The sequence below is a fragment of the Hylobates moloch genome, unplaced genomic scaffold (assembly GCF_009828535.3).
Source record: "Hylobates moloch isolate HMO894 unplaced genomic scaffold, HMol_V3 SCAFFOLD_7, whole genome shotgun sequence".
NCBI classification, from domain to species: domain Eukaryota; kingdom Metazoa; phylum Chordata; class Mammalia; order Primates; family Hylobatidae; genus Hylobates; species Hylobates moloch.
Window position 1 is genome coordinate 91,950,592 of NW_026652282.1, and position 17,193 is coordinate 91,967,784.

The window sequence follows — 17,193 nt, forward strand, 5'->3', positions numbered from 1 at the left end:
GTTGCTGGATTCGGTTTGCCAGTATTTTATTGAGGATTTTTGCATCGATGTTCATCAGGGATATTGGTCTAAAATTCTCTTTTTTTGTTGTGTCTCTGCCAGGCTTTGGTATCAGGATGATGCTGGCCTCATAAAATAAGTTAGGGAAGATTCCCTCTTTTTCTATTGATTGGAATAGCTCCTCTTTGTACGTCTGGTAGAATTTAGCTGTGAATTCATCTGGTCCTGGACTTTTTTTGTTTGGTAGGCTATTAATTATTGCCTCAATTTCAGATCCTGTTATTGGTATATTCAGGGATTCAACTTCTTCCTGGTTTACTCTTGGGAGGGTGTATGTGTCCAGGAATTTATCCATTTCTTCTAGATTTTCTAGTTTATTTGTGTAGAGGTCTTTATAGTATTCTCTGATAGTTTGTATTTCTGTGGATTCTGTGGTGATATCCCCTTTATCATTTTTTATTGCGTCTATTTGATTCTTCTCTCTTTTCTTCTTTATTAGGCTTGATAGTGGTCTAACAGTTTGTTGATCTTTTCAGGAAACCAGCTCCTGGATTCATTGATTTTTTGAAGGGTTTTTTGTGCCTCTATCTCCTTCAGTTCTCCTCTGATCTTATTTATTTCTTACCTTCTGCTAGGTTTTGAATGTGTTTGCTCTTGCTTCTCTAGTTCTTTTAATTATGATTTTAGTGTCAATTTTAGATCTTTCCTGCTTTCTCTTGTGGGCATTTAGTGCTATAAACTTTCCTCTACACTCTGCTTTAAATGTGTCCCAGAGATTCTGGTATGTTATGTCTTTGTTCTCATTGGTTTCCAAGAACATCTTTATTTCTGCCTTCATTTCGTTATGTACCCAGTAGTCATTCAGGAGCAGGTTGTTCAGTTTCCATGTAGTTGAGCGGTTTTGAGTGAAATTCTTAATCCTGAGTTCTAGTTTGATTGCACTGTGGTCTGAGAGACAGTTTGTTATAATTTCTCTTCTTTTACATTTGCTGAGGAGTGTTTTACTTCCAACTATGTGGTCAATTTTGGAATAAGTGTGATGTGGTATTCAGAAGAATGTATATTCTGTTGATTTGGGGTGGAGAGTTCTGTAGATGTCTATTAAGTCTGCTTGGTGCAGAGCTGAGTTTAATTCCTGGATATCCTTATTAACTTTCTGTCTCATTGATCTGTCTCATTGATGTTGACAGTGGGGAGTTAAAGTCTGCCATTATTATTGTGTGGGAGTCTAAGTCTCTTTGTACGTCTCTAAGGACTTGCTTTATGAATCTGGGTGCTCCTGTAGTGGCTGCATATATATTTAGAATGGTTAGCTCTTCTTGTTGAATTGATCCCTTTACCATGATGTAATGGCCTTCTTTGTCTCTTTTGATCTTTGTTGGTTTAAAGTCTGTTTTATCAGAGAGTAGGATTGCAACCCCTGCTTTTGTTTTCCATTTGCTTGGTAGATCTTCCTCCGTCCCTTTATTTTGATCCTGTGTGTGTCTGTGCACGTGAGATGGGTCTCCTGAATACAGCACACTGATGGGTCTTGACTCTTTATCCAATTTGCCAGTCTGTGTCTTTTAATTGGAGCATTTGGCCCATTTACATTTAAGGTTAATATTGTTATGTGTGAATTTCATCCTGTCATTATGATGTTAGCCGGTTATTTTGCTTGTTAGTTGATGCAGTTTCTTCATAGCATCGAAGGTCTTTACAATTTGGCATGTTTTTGCAGTGGCTGGTACTGGTTGTTTCCATGTTTAGTGTTTCTTTCAGGAGCTTTTGTAAGACAGACCTGGTGGTGAGAAAATCAGCATTTGCTTGTCTGTAAAGGATTTTATTTCTCCTTCACTTATGAAGCTTAGTTTGGCTAGATATGAAATTCTGAGTTGAAAATTCTTTTCTTTATGAATGTTGAATATTGGCCCCCATTCTCTTCTGGCTTGTAGAGTTTCTGCTGCGAGATCTGCTGTTAGTCTGATTGGCTTCCCTTTGTGGGTAGCCTGACCTTTCTCTCTGGCTGCCCTTAACATTATTTTCTTCATTTCAACTTTGGTGAATCTGACAATTATGTGTCTTGGATTTGCTCTTCTTGAGGAGTATCTTTGCGGTGTTCTCTGTATTTCCTGAATTTGAATGTTGGCCTGCCTTGCTAGGTTGGGGAAGTTCTCCTGGATAATATCTTGCAGAGTGTTTTCCAACTTGGCTCCATTCTCCCCATCACTTTCAGGTACACCAATCAGATGTAGAGTTGGTCTTTTCACATAGTCCCATATTTCTTGGGGGCTTTGTTCGTTTCTTTTTATTGTTTTTTCTCTAAACTTCTCGCTGCATTTCACTCATTTGATCTTTAATCACTAATACCCTTTCTTCCACTTGATTGAATCAGCTACTGAAGCTTGTGCATGCATCACCAATTCTCATGCCATGGTTTTCAGCTCCATCAGGTCATTTAAGGTCTTCTCTACACTGTTTATTGTAGTTAACCATTCGTCTAATCTTTTTTCAAGGTTTTTAGCTTCTTTGCGATGGGTTCGAACATCCTCTTTAGCTCGGAGAAGTTTGTTATTACCGATTGTCTGAAGCCTTCTGCTCTCAACTTGTCAAAGTCATTCTCCATCCAGCTTTCTTTCATTGCTGGTGAGGAGCTATGTTCCTTTGGAGAAGGAGAGGTGCTCTGATTTTTGGAATGTTCAGCTTTTCTGCTCTGGTTTCTCCCCATCTTTGTGGTTTTATCTACCTTTGGTCTTTGATGATGGTGATGTACAGATGGGGTTTTGGTGTGGATGTCCTTTCTGTTTGTTAGTTTTCCTTCTAACAGTCAGGACCCTCAGCTGCAGGTCTGTTGGAGTTTGCTGGAGTTCCACTCTAGAACCTGTTTGCCTGGGTATCACCAGCGGAGGCTGCAGAACAGCAAATATTGCAGAACAGCAGATGTTCCTGCCTGATCCTTCCTCTGGAAGCTTCCTCTCAGAGGGGCACCAGGCAGAAGGAGGTGTCAATCGGCCCCTACTGAGAGGTGCCACCTAGTTAGGCTACTTGGGGGTCAGGGACCCACTTGAGGAGGCAGTCTGTCCATTCTCAGATCTCAGACTCCATGCTGGGAGAACCATTACTCTCTTTAAAGCTGTCAGAAAGGGACGTTTAAGTCTGCAGAAGTTTCTGCTGCCTTTTGTTCAGCTATGCCCTGCCCCCAGAGGTGGAGTCTACAGAAGCAGGCAGGCCTCCTTCAGCTGGAGTGGGCTCCACCCAGTTCGAGCTTCCTGCCTGCTTTGTTTACCTACTCAAGCCTCAGCAATGGCGGATGCCTCTCCCCCAGCCTTGCTGCCGCCTTGCAGTTCTATCTCAGACTGCTATGCTAGCAGTGAGCGAGGCTCTGTGGGTGTGGGACCTTTTGAGCCAGGTGTGAGATATAATCTCCTGGTGTGCTGTTTGCTAAGACCATTGGAAAAGCGCAGTATTAGGGTGGGAGTGTCCCAATTTTCCATGTACCGTCTGTCACGGCTTCCCTTGGCTAGGAAAGGGAATTCCCTGACCCCTTGTGCATCCCAGGTGAGGCGATGCCCCACCCTGCTTAGGCTCACGCTTCATGGGCTGCACCCACTGTCCGACAGTCCCCAGTGAGATGAACCCGGTACCTCAGTTGGAAATGCAGAAATCACCGGTCTTCTGCATTGCTCACACTGGGAGCTGTAGACTGGAGCTCTTCCTATTCAGCCATCTTGGACGGGCAAGCATCCTACTTTCTTATATGTGAATTCTGAAATGCAAGGTCCTAACTGCACTCCCTGCCACAAGACAGACAGGATTGTGCTACAGGACCTCACAAAGTGGGAAGAAAGTGTATACACTCTTAGATCCAAGGGTTTATAGAAACAGAAAGTCAGTGCGGAAGGACTCTGGACTCTGGGATGGTAGAAATAGAAATAGGTTTTATTTTATTTTTTCAGACGGAGTCTCACTTTGTGCCCAGGCTGGAGAGCAGTGGCATGATCTTGGCTCACTTCAGCCTCTGCCTCCTGAGTAGCTGGGATTACAGATGCATGCCATCATGACCAGCTAATTTTTGTATTTTTAGTAGAGATGGGATTTCACCGTGTTGGCCAGGCTGGTCTCAAACTCCTGACCTCAAATGATCTGCCTGCCTTGGCCTCCCGAAGTGCTGAGATTACAGGCATGAGCCACTGTGCCCAGCCAGATCTTTTGTTTTTATAATACAAATCAGAGAAAGTAAATCTCAGTGTCTGGCTGAAGGAAAAATGTAGATCCAGATGTCCATCAACATGACAATGGGTAACTACCTTGTGGTATATTCATAAAAGTGAATAATATTCAGCAGTGAAAAACAGATGAAGTAGAGCTACATGTATAAACATGGATAATTAGAAGTTAAGTGAAAAATGTAATTTGCCTAATGATCTTTCTCTATACAATTTACCATTTATTTAAGGGTATAAACATGAAACAACACTATATGTGATTTGTGGATACATACAAACATAATAAATATATAAAAACGTGGGCAACAAGGAAGTCAACTACGTTAGAGTAGAGGTTCCCCTTGTAGATGGTTGGGGGAGATGAATCGTATTCAGGAAGGGTACATAGAGGACAACTGAATCAATAATATTCTAATTTATTAAAGCTGTATGGTAGGTGCAGAGGTGCTCATTTTAAAAATATTTTACTGTATGTTTAAAACTTTTGGTGTAAATAAAAAACCAGGGCAAAAAAACGTTGTTTAAAATGCTCAGAATCCTGGATCACTTATTTTGTGAGTGTGAAAGCTGAGACTGGGAGAGTTCAGTGTTTTGCTTCTCATATACATTTTTGAATTTTGTTCAATTATCATACAGCCAAATTGGCTTTTTTGGGAATAAAGTTCTATGAATCTTAAGACATGTATAGATTATTATAATTACTACCACAGACAGGGTTTAGAACTGCTCCATCACTAATAAAACCTCTCATACTCTTCCTTTAGTGTGACATCCAGATTTCTAAACCCTGGCAACCACTGACCAGTTCTGCATCACTGTAGTTTTGTCCTTTGGAGAATGTCATACTAATGGAACCTTACAGTATGTAACCTTTAGAGAGTGGCTTTGTTTACTTAGCATAATGCCTTTGAGATTCATCTGAGTCGATACATGTATCAATTATTTATTCCTTTTTATTTCTGAGTGGTTTTCCATGGTCTGTAGGTACCACAGTTTGTTTATCCATTCAGCCATTGAAGGGTACCTGGACTGCTTCCAGATTTTGTCTATTATGAATAGAGTTGCTGTAAACATTGGTGTAGAGGGTTCCATGTAAACATAAGTTTTCATCTTAGTAGTGAGCCAGGAGCAGAATTATTGAGTTGTAGGGTAAGTACTAGTATTTTTAACTTATAAAAGTATTTTCTTTTTTTAATAAAAAAAATCTTTATAAGATACCATCAAATAGTTTTCCAAATCAGTACTTTTACATTTACATTCCCACCAACAGTGTATGAGAATTCCGGTTTCTCCACATTGCTATTGTCTTTTTTTTTGTTGTTATTATAGCAATTCAGGTGAGAAGTGGCATCTTATTATGGTTTTAGTTTGTATTTCTCTAATGGTAGGGAACATATTTTTATCTGCTTATTTGCCATGAAAACAACAACATATTCAATAACAACTTCTTTTGGTGAAGTGTCTGGTTTTTTTTTTTTTTTGCCCTTTTTTTTCTTTCTTTGAGAGGGAGTCTCACTCTGCTGCCCAGGTGCAATCTTGGCTCACTGCAGGCCGCGACTCCTGGATTCACACCATTCTCCTGTCTCAGCCACCCGAGTAGCTGGGACTACAAGGTGCCCGCCACCATGCCCAGCTAATTTTTTTTTGACGGGGTTTCACTGTGTTAGCCAGGATGGTCTCGATCTCCTGACCTTGTGATCTGCCCGCCTCGGCCTCCCAAAGTGCTGGGATTACAGGCGTGAGCCACTGCACCTGGCCAGGTTGTGTGTTTTCTTATTGTTGAATTTGAGGATTCTTTATATATTCTGGATAAAAGTTCTTTGCTGGATATGTGATTTGCAAATATTTTATCCCATGTTATATGTTATATAGCTTGTCTTTTCATTGTCTTAAAGTGTCTTTCACAGATCAAAAGTTTTTCATTTTGATTAATGTCAGTTTATCATTTTTTTCTTTTATGTATTGTGTTTTTGGTGTCATGTCTAAGAACTGTTTGCTTAACTGAAGATCACAGATTTTTTCATACATTTCCTTCTAAGACTTTTATATTTTCTATTTAGATTTATGACTTAGCTTTTATATAAGTTGTGAGGTTTAGGTTAAGTTTGTTATTTTACATACGAATGTCCAATTGCTTCAACCTCATTTACACTATTTTCAAAAATCAAATGATTATATTTGTGTGGGTCAAATTCTGGACTATTATGTTTCACTGATTGATGTGTCTATTCTTGGGCAATACTGCATTGTTTTGATTGCTGTAACTTTGTAGTAAGCCTTAAAATCAGGCAGTGTGACTCCTTCATTATCTGCTTCTTTTACAGAATTATTTTAGCTATTCCTGTTTCTTTGAACTTCCATATACATTTTAGAGTCAGTCTATCTATAAAATATCCTGTTGGGATTTTGATCAGAATTGCTTTGACTCTATAGATCGTTTTGGTGAGAACTGACATCTTTCCTATGTTGAGCCTTTCAGTCCTTGGACAAGGTATGTCTTTCCATTTATTTAGGTCTTTTATTTTATCAGCATTTTGCCATTCTCAGCATATGGATCCTTTAAATATTTTGTTAGATTTATACCTAAGCATTTCAGTTTTTTGAAACATTTTAAGTGGTTCTTTCAAAAATTTTGGTTTTCAGTTGTACACTGCTACTATGTAGAAGTGATTGATTTTTGTGTGTTGACTTCGTATCCTGTGACCTTTAAACACTAATGTATTTTTTAGGAGCTTTTTTGTAGATTCCTTGGGATTTTCCATACATATAATCACGTCCATTGCAAATAAAGACAGTTTTACTTCTGCCTTTTCAATCTCTATTATTTTTGTTGCCTGATTTCCTCGCTAAAGCTGCCAGTCTAATAGTAGTGGTGAGAGTGGACATCCTTGTCATGTTTCTAATATTGTCGGGGGGAGCATTTAGTCTTTCACCATTAAGTATTAGATTAGGCGTAGTAATTTTAGGTGCCCTTTATCAGGTTGAGGAAGTTCCCTACTATTCCTAGTTTGATGACAATTTTTATCATGAATAGATACTGAATTTTGACAAAATACCCTTTCTGTATCAGTTGATATGATCACGTACTTTTTAGTCTTTTCAGCACTGATTTGGTGAATTATATTAATTGAATTTCAAATATTGAACTAACCTTGTATTACCAGGAGAAAATGCACTTGGTCATAGAGTATTATTCTTTCTTTTTTTTGAGACGGAGTTTTGCTCTGTTGCCCAGGCTGGAGTGCAGTGGCACAATCTTGGCTCACTGCAAGCTCTGCCTCCCAGGTTCATACCATTCTCCTGCCTCAGCCTCCAGAGTAGCTGGGACTACAGGCGCCCGCCACCACGCCTGGCTAATTTTGGTATTTTTTTTTTTTTTTTTAGTAGAGACGGGGTTTCCTCGATCTCCTGACCTCATGATCTGCCCACCTCGGCCTCCCAAACTGTTGGGATTACAGGTGTGAGCCACCGTGCCTGGCCGAGTATTATTCTTTCTATACTACTACTTTAGATTTGCTAAAATTTTACTGAGGATTTTTGTGTCTGTGTTCATGAGGGATATTGGTCCGTCCCTTCCTTCCTTCTTTCCTTCCTTCCTTCCTTCCTTCCTTCCTTCCTTCCTTCCTTCCTTCCTTCCTTCCTTCCTTCCTTCCTTCCTCTTCTTTCTGCTTCCTTCTTCTTCCCTCATCTTCTTCTTTTTCCTCTATTTTCTTCTTCTCTTCCTCTCCTTCCTCCCCACTACCCACCTCCTCTAGTTTGGGTATCTGGTTTAGGTAGTGATGGACCATTCTGTTTAATTTATTGATGTGTTTATTCTTTCCCCTCTTCAACTCAAAATGAGAAATGTTTCCTTCTCTTTTATTTTCTGAACAAGATTGTATAAATATTTGGTAGAATTGGTCACTGAAACTATCTGAGTCTGGAGATTTCTTATTCAGATGATTTTAACTATGAATTCAATTTATTTAATAGGATTATTCAGGTTGTCTTTTTCATCTTGGGTGAGTTTTGGAGTTTGTGGTTTTTGAAGAATATGTCCATTTCATCTAAGTTGTCAAATTTATGTGCATAGAGTTGGTTGTATTCTTTTGTAATTTTAACTGCTAGGGTTCTAATATCTTCTTTCATTGCTGATACTGTTAACTTTTTTCCTTCTCTCTTTTTATCCATGTCATTCTACCTAGAAGTTTATAAATTGTATTAACTTTTTTCAAAGACAAACTTTTGGTTTTATTGATTTTTTTTTTTTTTTTTTTGAGACAGGGTCTCACTCTGTCACCCAAGCTGGAGTGCAGTGGCATGCTCATGGCTCACTGCAGCCTCAACCTCCTGGGCTCAAGTGATTCTCCCACCTCAGCCTTCCAAGTAGCTGGGACTACAGGCTTGCACCACTACACCCGCTAATTTTTAAAATTTTTTTTGTAGAGACAAGGTTTCACCATGTTGCCCAGGCTGGTCTTGAACTCCTGGGCTCAAGTGATCCCCCCCCGCCTTGGCCTCCCAAAGTGCTGGGATTACAGGCATGAGGCACTGTGCCCTGCCTCTCTGTTGTTTTTCTTTTCCATTTCATTGATCTCTGCTCTTTATTATTTCATTTTTTCTGCTTGCCTTGGATTTATTTTGCTCTTATTTTTTTGATTCTTAAGGTGGGAGCTTAGATTGCTAATTTGAGACCATTCTTTTTGCCTAATATAAGAATTTCCAGCCGGGTGCAGTGGCTCATGCCTATAATCCTAGCACTTTGGGAGGCCGAGGTGGGTGGATTGCTTGAGGCCAGGGGTTCGAGACCAGCCTGGCCAACATGGTGAAACCCTGTCTCTACAAAAAAAAAATACCACACACACACACACACCAAAAACTGGGCATGGTGGCAGGCACCTGTAATCTCCTACTTGGGAGGCTGAGGCAGGAGGATCACTTGAACCCAGGAGGCGGACGTTGTAGTGAGCCCACATCCTGCCACTGCACTCCCATCCTCCAGCCTGGGTGACAGAGTGAGACTGTCTTAAAAAAATTTTTTTTCCTGTTACTAGCATATTTTTGTTGCTGTTGTTCAGTTCAAAATATTTTATAATTTCCTTTGAGAATTGCTCTCTATGAATTTGCCTTTCCAGCCATCCAGAGAATTTGTCATCTGTTCCATATCTTTTTGTTCTTGGTTGTTATCGAGTACTAAATTGAAATAGAATTCATCTCGTGAAGGATCATAATAGCTTCATTTGTTATGAATAATGTGATATTCATTTACATTGATCTATTAAGGATAATACAACCACTGTATATTGAGTGCTTATTATATTCTAGGCACTACATTGATCACTTTACATGGTCTTATTTTATTAAATTCCCTAACCCTTTCAGTAGGTACTGTTATTAGTTCCATTAACAATTAATTGTGAGGCAGTTGACACATATTTTAAGTGATTTGTCCATAGTCACTTGGCCAGTAAATGGTAGAGATGGGATGGAGTGTAGACTTGATTCCAAACCCCCTTAACCATTATACTACATTTCCTCTAGTTATTTCACTTCTTGCCTTCTCATAAAAATTGTTAGCTTTTTGAGGGCAGATACTGTGTCTTACTTATACTTATCTTCTTTTCCCTACAATACCTGCAACAATGTTAGGCACACAGTAATGGACTGACTAATGTTTGTGGAACTAAATTCAACAAAATTAACTGATCTAGAAGAGAATCAAAACCATGGTGCTTGCCATATTGCCTCAGATTCTTACCAGCTAAGCAGACTCAGTGTAGCCTCCTATACAAAACCAAAAAAGCTTATAGGAAATATTTGTGTCAGTAATAATGGCTATCTTGTGTTCTTTTGTGATGATCAGTCAGCTGTGGCCACAAGAGTAGGCAGAGGAGAGGGTAAGGAAAAAACAAAGTTTATTATATTCACAGGTCCTAGAGACAAGAGGCCCGGGATACTAGGCAAGGCCACTTGGGAAAGACATTAGGGTGGTCAGGAGGCAGGAGATAGGAGCAAGGAGGAAGTTTTAGGCCACTGCCTTTATTGGGGTTTCCACAGAAAAAGCAGGGCAGGGCAGGACAGGGTGAATAGTTAAGGATTGGGTAGTTTGAATAATTTCAGCAGGCCCCTAAGCTGTAGGGCTGCACCCTAGTTGCCTGGTATCTGGCCCTGGGGCAATTAAGGAAGAGGAATATAGCCTCCTGGGGTGTAAGGGGCAGATAGAGGAGGTCTGGCTTTGGATTGATTAGTTTGCATATCAAAGGCATGTTTCCGGCTGAGTACTTGCTGTCTCTAAGAATTGGCTGGAGGATGGGGGTGGGGCGGGGGGCAGGCTGTCTCTAGCCAGAAAGGTTTTTAAAGATATCAAAATATCACAATATACAGAAAATAAAATATATGCTGCATATCAAGCAATTCAACTTTTTCTTGTAATGTCATGACTTTTCTTTGCTTCTTGGGAGCGCTTCCAGCATGACTGGTGGCACTTCATCTGGATCCCCTGGTGTTATTCAAGGGTTACAGTATCACACTATAAACAGGGACGGAAAACATGAGGGAAGGGTCGACCCTTGAACAACATGGGTTTGAGCTATGCAGGTCCACTTAGAAGCAGGTTTTTTTTTTTTTTTTTTTTTTTTCAATAAATGTATTGGAAAAAGTTTTGGGGATTTTTGACAATTTGAAAAAATTTGCAGGCAAGTCTTATAGCCTAGAAATATTGAAAAAGATTAAGAAAAGGTTAAGTATGTCATGAATGAATAAATATATGTAGACACTAGTGTATTCTATAGTTTACTATAAAATATACACAATCTATTATAAAAAGTTAAAATTTATCAAAGCTTATGTACACAAACACTTATAGACTGTACATTGTGCCATCGTAATTGAGAGATGTAAACAGATATAAAGATGCACTATTAAAACATAACTGCATAAAATTAACTGTAGTACATACTGTACTCCTGTAATAATTTTATAGCCGCCTCTTGCAGTGAGCTTAGGTGTTGTGAGTATCCCTTAGAATGCCCTGTGCCCCTAATCATCTCCGAATGGGCTGTTCTTTCTCCAGTAAATGGTTGATCCCAGTAAAAAAGTGATCCTTGTGGTTCTCGCATTTTTTCATCGTGTTTAGTGCAATACCATAAATGTTGAGTAACACCAGAGGACCCATACAAAGTGCACTAGTCATGCTGAAGTGCTCCCAAGAAGCAGAGAAAAGTTAAGACGTTACAAGGAAAAGTTGAATTGCTTGATATGCACCATAGATTGAGGTCTGCAGCTGCAATTACCCACTATTTTAGACGACGATTCATCTTGTGAACAGATGATGCAAACTTATGGTATTGATAAATGTAGTACAGTATTCTAAATGTATTTTCTCTTCCTCATGGCTTTCTTAATATTTTCTCTTCTCTGTAAGAATACAATATATAATACATATAACATACAAAATTTGTGTTAATTGATCTCAGTAAGGCTTCTGGTCAACAGTAAGCTATTGGTAGTTAAGTTTTAGAGGAGTTAAAAGTTATAGGCCGATTTTAGACTGCTCAGGAAGTCAGTGCCCCTAACCTCCACATTGTTCAAAGATCAACTGTATATACAATACAATGACCAATACTCTGAGCTGGCAAGGAGGTTTATAAGTATGACTAACCAAATATAAGTCTGCCCCAAGCTCTGCTTTTTGATTCTGGCCTTCAGTCTGTCCATCTGCTTTCTCTGGACCTCTTTCTCATACTTTGAATTTTTAAAATAGTTTGTCTCTCATATGATTTTTTTTCTATTCCTTTTTCCCTTCCGGTCCTTCCTTCACTCCTTTCCCTTCCCCCTCCCTTCCTCCCTTCCTCTCTCCTTTCCTTCTTTCCTTCCATCCATCCATCCATCCATCCATCCATCCATCCATCTTGAGGCTTTAGGTGAGTTCTTCACCATTTATTTAACAAACATTTTATATGAGTCTTACTATATGCCATGCACATTTTAATGCATTTTTAAAATATAATTCCCTATAACAATCCTATGAGTTGGGTACTATTATGGTTCCTATTGTACAGATGAGGGAACTCCCTCACAGGACTTTCTAGTGGCTCTATAGCCATTTGCCACACCCATTACAAATTTTTGTGGCAGGCTGGAGGGGGGTATAAAGTTAAAAGCCTCTGCTTCTGAGTTGGTCAGTCATTTACCTGTAGAGCTGTGCTTTGTCTGTAAAGGGCAATGTAGTTGTGTGATCAGGATAGTTGCCACAGAACACACAAGGGGTTTAGGCATGACCTTCCTTGCCCCATTGGCACCCAAGAACTTTTTCCTTCCTGGCCTGCAGTCTGATACATACACACATAGAAACACAGACACACACACACACACACACACACACACACACACAGAGAGAGAGAGAGAACATATGTAACATTCGTGCCATGGATTTAAAGCAGAGTACAATGGCAAAAATAACAAGCTTGAAACTTGGTGACATCTGAGCGTGACTTCAGCCTCTGCCACTTATTGTCTGTTTGATCTTGGGCAGATCACTTAATCACTTGGAGCTTTGGTTTTCTCCACTATGAAATGAAGAAGATGATGGTGGTTATAATAAAAACTCTGATGACTGAATGAGATGATGTATTTGAATCCTTAGCCCAGTGATTTGCACGTAGAAATGTTCAATACGTGTTAGAAATGTTTGTGATTATTAATATGCAAGGCTTCTTTATGTATTAAAGATAATGCACCCTCTAGCATATATATAGCTTGTATAAACTGAATTTTGAGAACCCAGAGCAGTGCTTGTCTTTATCTAGGGACTTAACTGTTTTGGATCTTGATGTTAGTTTTGTCTTCATCTTTGGCTGTCCGTAGGTCCTGATCAGTTCCATCAACCTCAAGATTTAACTTTTGGTGTCCAAATGTCTAATTGGCCCTGCGCAAATGCTAACATTTCTTTTGAGGTCCATGGCAAAGCCTGGCACCAGAATCCAGCTTTTTTTTTTTTTTTTTTTTTTTTTTTTTGAGATGCAGTCTCGCTTTGTCACCCAGGCTGGAGTGCAATGGCATGATCTCGGCTCACTGCAACCTCTGCCTCCCAGGTTCAAGTGATTCTCCTGCCTCAGCCTCCTGAGTAGCTGGGACTACAGATGCCTGCCACCATGCCCAGCTAATTTTTGTATTTTTAGTAGAGACGGAGTTTCGCCATGTTGGCCAGGCTGGTCTCGGACTCCTGACCTCAAGTGATCCTCCCGCCTCAGCCTCCCAAAGTGCTGGAATTACAGGTGTGAGTCACCACGCCCAGGCTGTGGCACAAGAATCGCTTGAACTCAGGAGGCGGAGGTTGCAGTGAACCGAGATCATGCCACTGTACTACAGCCTGAACAACAGAGCAAGACTTGGGGAGGGGAAGGGAGGGGAGGGGAGGGAAGAAGGGAAGAAGGGAAAAAGGGAAGAAGGGAAGGGAGACAGACTGAAAGATGTTACAAGGAGACCCCGGAGAATGGCACAGAAACCCCAAGACCGCTTTTCACTTCCCCTAGTCTAGTCCAGAATCCAGCTTTCATCTGGACTGTTGATGTGATTTTTTTTCCTCTCCCAGGGTGAGTCTTTATGTTGTGGCTGTCACATAGGAAGTCCCAGGGGCGGGGTTAAGCCAGATTCTACTTCACTGAAGGCCTGGAATGGCTGTTAATAGCTCCTGCTATAGACAGGCTTGAGCCAGAATTTTTAGTACTCCATTTGTCAGACACGAGGTGCCACCTTGAATGACACTGCTGATAAAGGGTCGTGGTAACCTGGCCAGCCCCAGGGAGGTTGGAGTGACGTTGCATTGGTGTGCCTCTTCCCTTTTATGGACCAGGCCAAGCCCTATTAACCTGAAGGAGTGTGATGGCCTTGTGTAGCCAAACAGCCTTTTCCACTTTAGTCATCCTTTGAAATCTTATTAAGCCAGGGGCAGGGAATGAAGAAGGAGGTGGAGAGACTCTTGAAACTAAAAAGAAGGAAAGAGGAACATTCTAACCCTCCACCTGAGGTCATACTTTGGCAGGAGGAAGGGACCAGGGAATTTTATACAAGGCAGCAAGAGAGATATAAGAGTTTGGGGTCTGGAGTCAGATAAACCTGGTTTTGAATTCTGACTCTACTCTCTTATGTGTGGTGTTGACCAGATCACCTCACTTCTCTGAAACTCGTTTCCTTATCAACAAAATGGGAAAAGTAATTGTACCTATCTCGGAAGATTGGTATAAAAATTAAGCAAGAAAGTTCATGTAAAGCAGTTAATCAGATACTTGCCTGGAATATTATTATTTTTCTTCTGGTTCTTGATTAAGGATGCCTGGAATATATTAAGTGCACACCATCACTATTCGCAAAGTTTTGGTGACAAAGAACAATAGGAAGAAACAGACTAGGGGAAGTGAAAAGCAGTCTTGGGGTTTCTGTGCCATTCTCCGGGGTCTCCTTGTAACATCTTTCAGTCTGTTTCCCTTCCCTTCTTCCCTTTTTCCCTTCTTCCCTTCTTCCCTCCCCTCCCCTCCCCTCCCTTCCCCTCCCCAAGTCTTGCTCTGTTGCTCAGGCTGTAGTACAGTGGCATGATCTCGGTTCACTGCAACCTCCGTCTCCTGAGTTCAAGCGATTCTTGTGCCTCAGCCTGGGCGTGGTGACTCACACCTGTAATTCCAGCACTTTGGGAGGCTGACCCAGGGACTGCCACCTCCCCCAAATCTGGATTACAGGCATGACCACCCACCACCATACTTTTAGTTACAAAACACTCAGATTGAGATTGACATCGACCCCCAGCCAGGGCATAGGAGGTATGCTGTGTGTGTGTGTGTGTGTGTGTGTGTGTGTGTGTGTGTGTCAGATTGAGATTGACATCGACCCCCAGCCAGGGCATAGGAGGTATGCTGTGTGTGTGTGTGTGTGTGTGTGTGTGTGTGTGTGTGTGTGACAGATTGAGATTGACATCGACCCCCAGCTAGTGTTGAGGTCTAACAGGCATGTTGCCTCGGCGGTGGTTGTCCATGACCCATCAAATCAACGTTTCTTTAAGAGGAACAGACTGTCATTCTTTTCATCTCTCTTAGTAGTAAAGAACCATTTGCCTTTAATAATGAAGGAAGCTACTTAAATCCATCCCCAGAGCCCTCACAAGCAGGGTTTGTTCCTGAGTTAATTGTGCTTGACTTATGAAGGGTTTCTAATATGTATGTATTTTAACAAGTCTGGCATTGGGATTGGGAAACAGTATCATTAACCAGTGCTGGAGACCAGTGGTTTACTTCTTCTTTTTTCTTTTTTGTTTTGCTTTTAAGTCACAGAGCCCAATATGTAAATGAAAGCCTGGAAGGCTGCCCACTTTTGCTCCTGAGGGCATTTCTAAGAAAGTGGGGAAATATAGTTTGCAAAACACTGCAGTTGGCTTCCTGGGTTGTAGCAATCTTTTTCTGTCTAGGTCTCTGTTTGGGGAAAAGGATTATACATGACAGTGTAAATAAGCAGCTGTGCTATAATAAATAGGTTTCTACTGTAATAACAGAACACTTACCTCCCGCAGTTCCCCTTTTCTAATGCTGCCCAAGCTGTAGCAGTTGAAGCCGTTGATTGGGACCAACTGAATGTTTAGGGAACACAGAGCTCATTATTTAATAAAGTGTTGTAACCAAAGTATGTTCAGGAAGTGTTCAGGGGATTCTGAGCCAGTGATGGTGCTCTTCAGAATGTTTCAGTTAATATAAAATATGCCACTATTAATTTATTTTGTGCAAACTCTAGTGCCATTTCCCACAGAGAGCAACTTGTATACATAGTTCTCTTCTATATGCCATGGCTTAACCTGACATGTCTTTTTTCTCCCTTTGTATCAGGGTCTAAGTATGACCTGAACTTTATCTTTCTCCCTCTCTAGGCTACAGATGCACATGTTGAATGGAGCTCTTCTGGCATTGCTGTTTCCTGTGGTAAACACTCGGCTGGTAAGTAGCCTCTTCTAGGAATGTAACAGCAACATCCAAAGCAGTACTTGCCCATGTGATTTTAAAAATATACATATAGCTGGCCAGGCACGGTGGCTTACGCCTGTAATCCCAGCACTTTGGGAGGCCGAGGCGGATGGATCACTTGAGGTCAGGAGTTTGAGACCAGTCTGGCCAACATGGTGAAGCCCCATCTCTACTAATAATACAAAAATTAGCCAAGCATGATGGTATTTGCCTGCAATCCCAGCTACTTGGGAGGCTAAGGCAGAAGAATTGCTTGAACCCGGGTGGCAGAGGTTGCAGTGAGTCAACATTGTGCCACTGCACTCCAGCCTGGGCGACAGAGCGAGACTCGGTCTCAAAAAAATAAAAAAATAAAATAACCAGGGCAGATCAAAGCCTATACAAACTCTTGGAGAGGTTTAATGGAAAGAAAGCAGCTTTCAGGTGTCCTAAGGGGCTCTCATCAGATTCAGCCACATTGGCCTTGAATAATCTGCTGTGGGAGCCTCATAACCTGTCCACTTCTCCAAGGACTTCCTAGGGCAAGAATTAGATTCCTTCCCCATCCACCCAAACCCATGGGCCAAACAGCCCCTCGTGGCTAGCAGGGAGAATCCCATGGCCGCAGCGGGCTGGGTGATAAACCAACCCAGTAAGAAGCAGGAGCTACGAGCCAAGTCCTCAGACTCCCAAATGTGAGACTGTGGAGGGATTAGCAGGTCACATTGAGAAGCTCAGAAAAAGAAATCACTTGTAAAATTATTACTACTGCTTTCTGACTTAAATTTGCCTTAAACATTAAGATCATAGTTTAAATCTTTGATAATCACTTTTGGATAGCATTTTACAGTGTACAAGGTTTTTCTCATAACAGTGTTTGAGGTAGACAGGGCAAGAATTATGACCTATTGTTTTACAGAGGAAGAAAATTTTACTCAGGGAGTAAAATTCCAAGTGGCAGTTAGGATTGGAGCCTAAGCCTCTTGATCCTAGAACCACAGCTATGCTTTGCTCCCTCTCCACAAATA

General features: G+C 41.0%; 1 protein-coding gene across 12 annotated transcripts in view; it reads left to right on the forward strand.

Annotated features, from left to right (window-relative positions):
* TMEM164 (transmembrane protein 164) overlaps positions 1-17,193 on the forward strand; it is a 176,176-nt gene that overhangs the window by 95,556 nt on the left and 63,427 nt on the right. For all 12 annotated transcript variants that reach the window (XR_009214299.1, XM_032757449.2, XM_032757458.2 and 9 more), the window contains one exon: positions 16,093-16,159. Coding sequence is in view for 11 of the 12 variants with exons in the window: in XM_032757449.2 (XP_032613340.1) it covers positions 16,093-16,159 (67 nt within the window). In the remaining variant the exon portion in view is untranslated. The remainder of the gene's footprint in view (positions 1-16,092; positions 16,160-17,193) is intronic.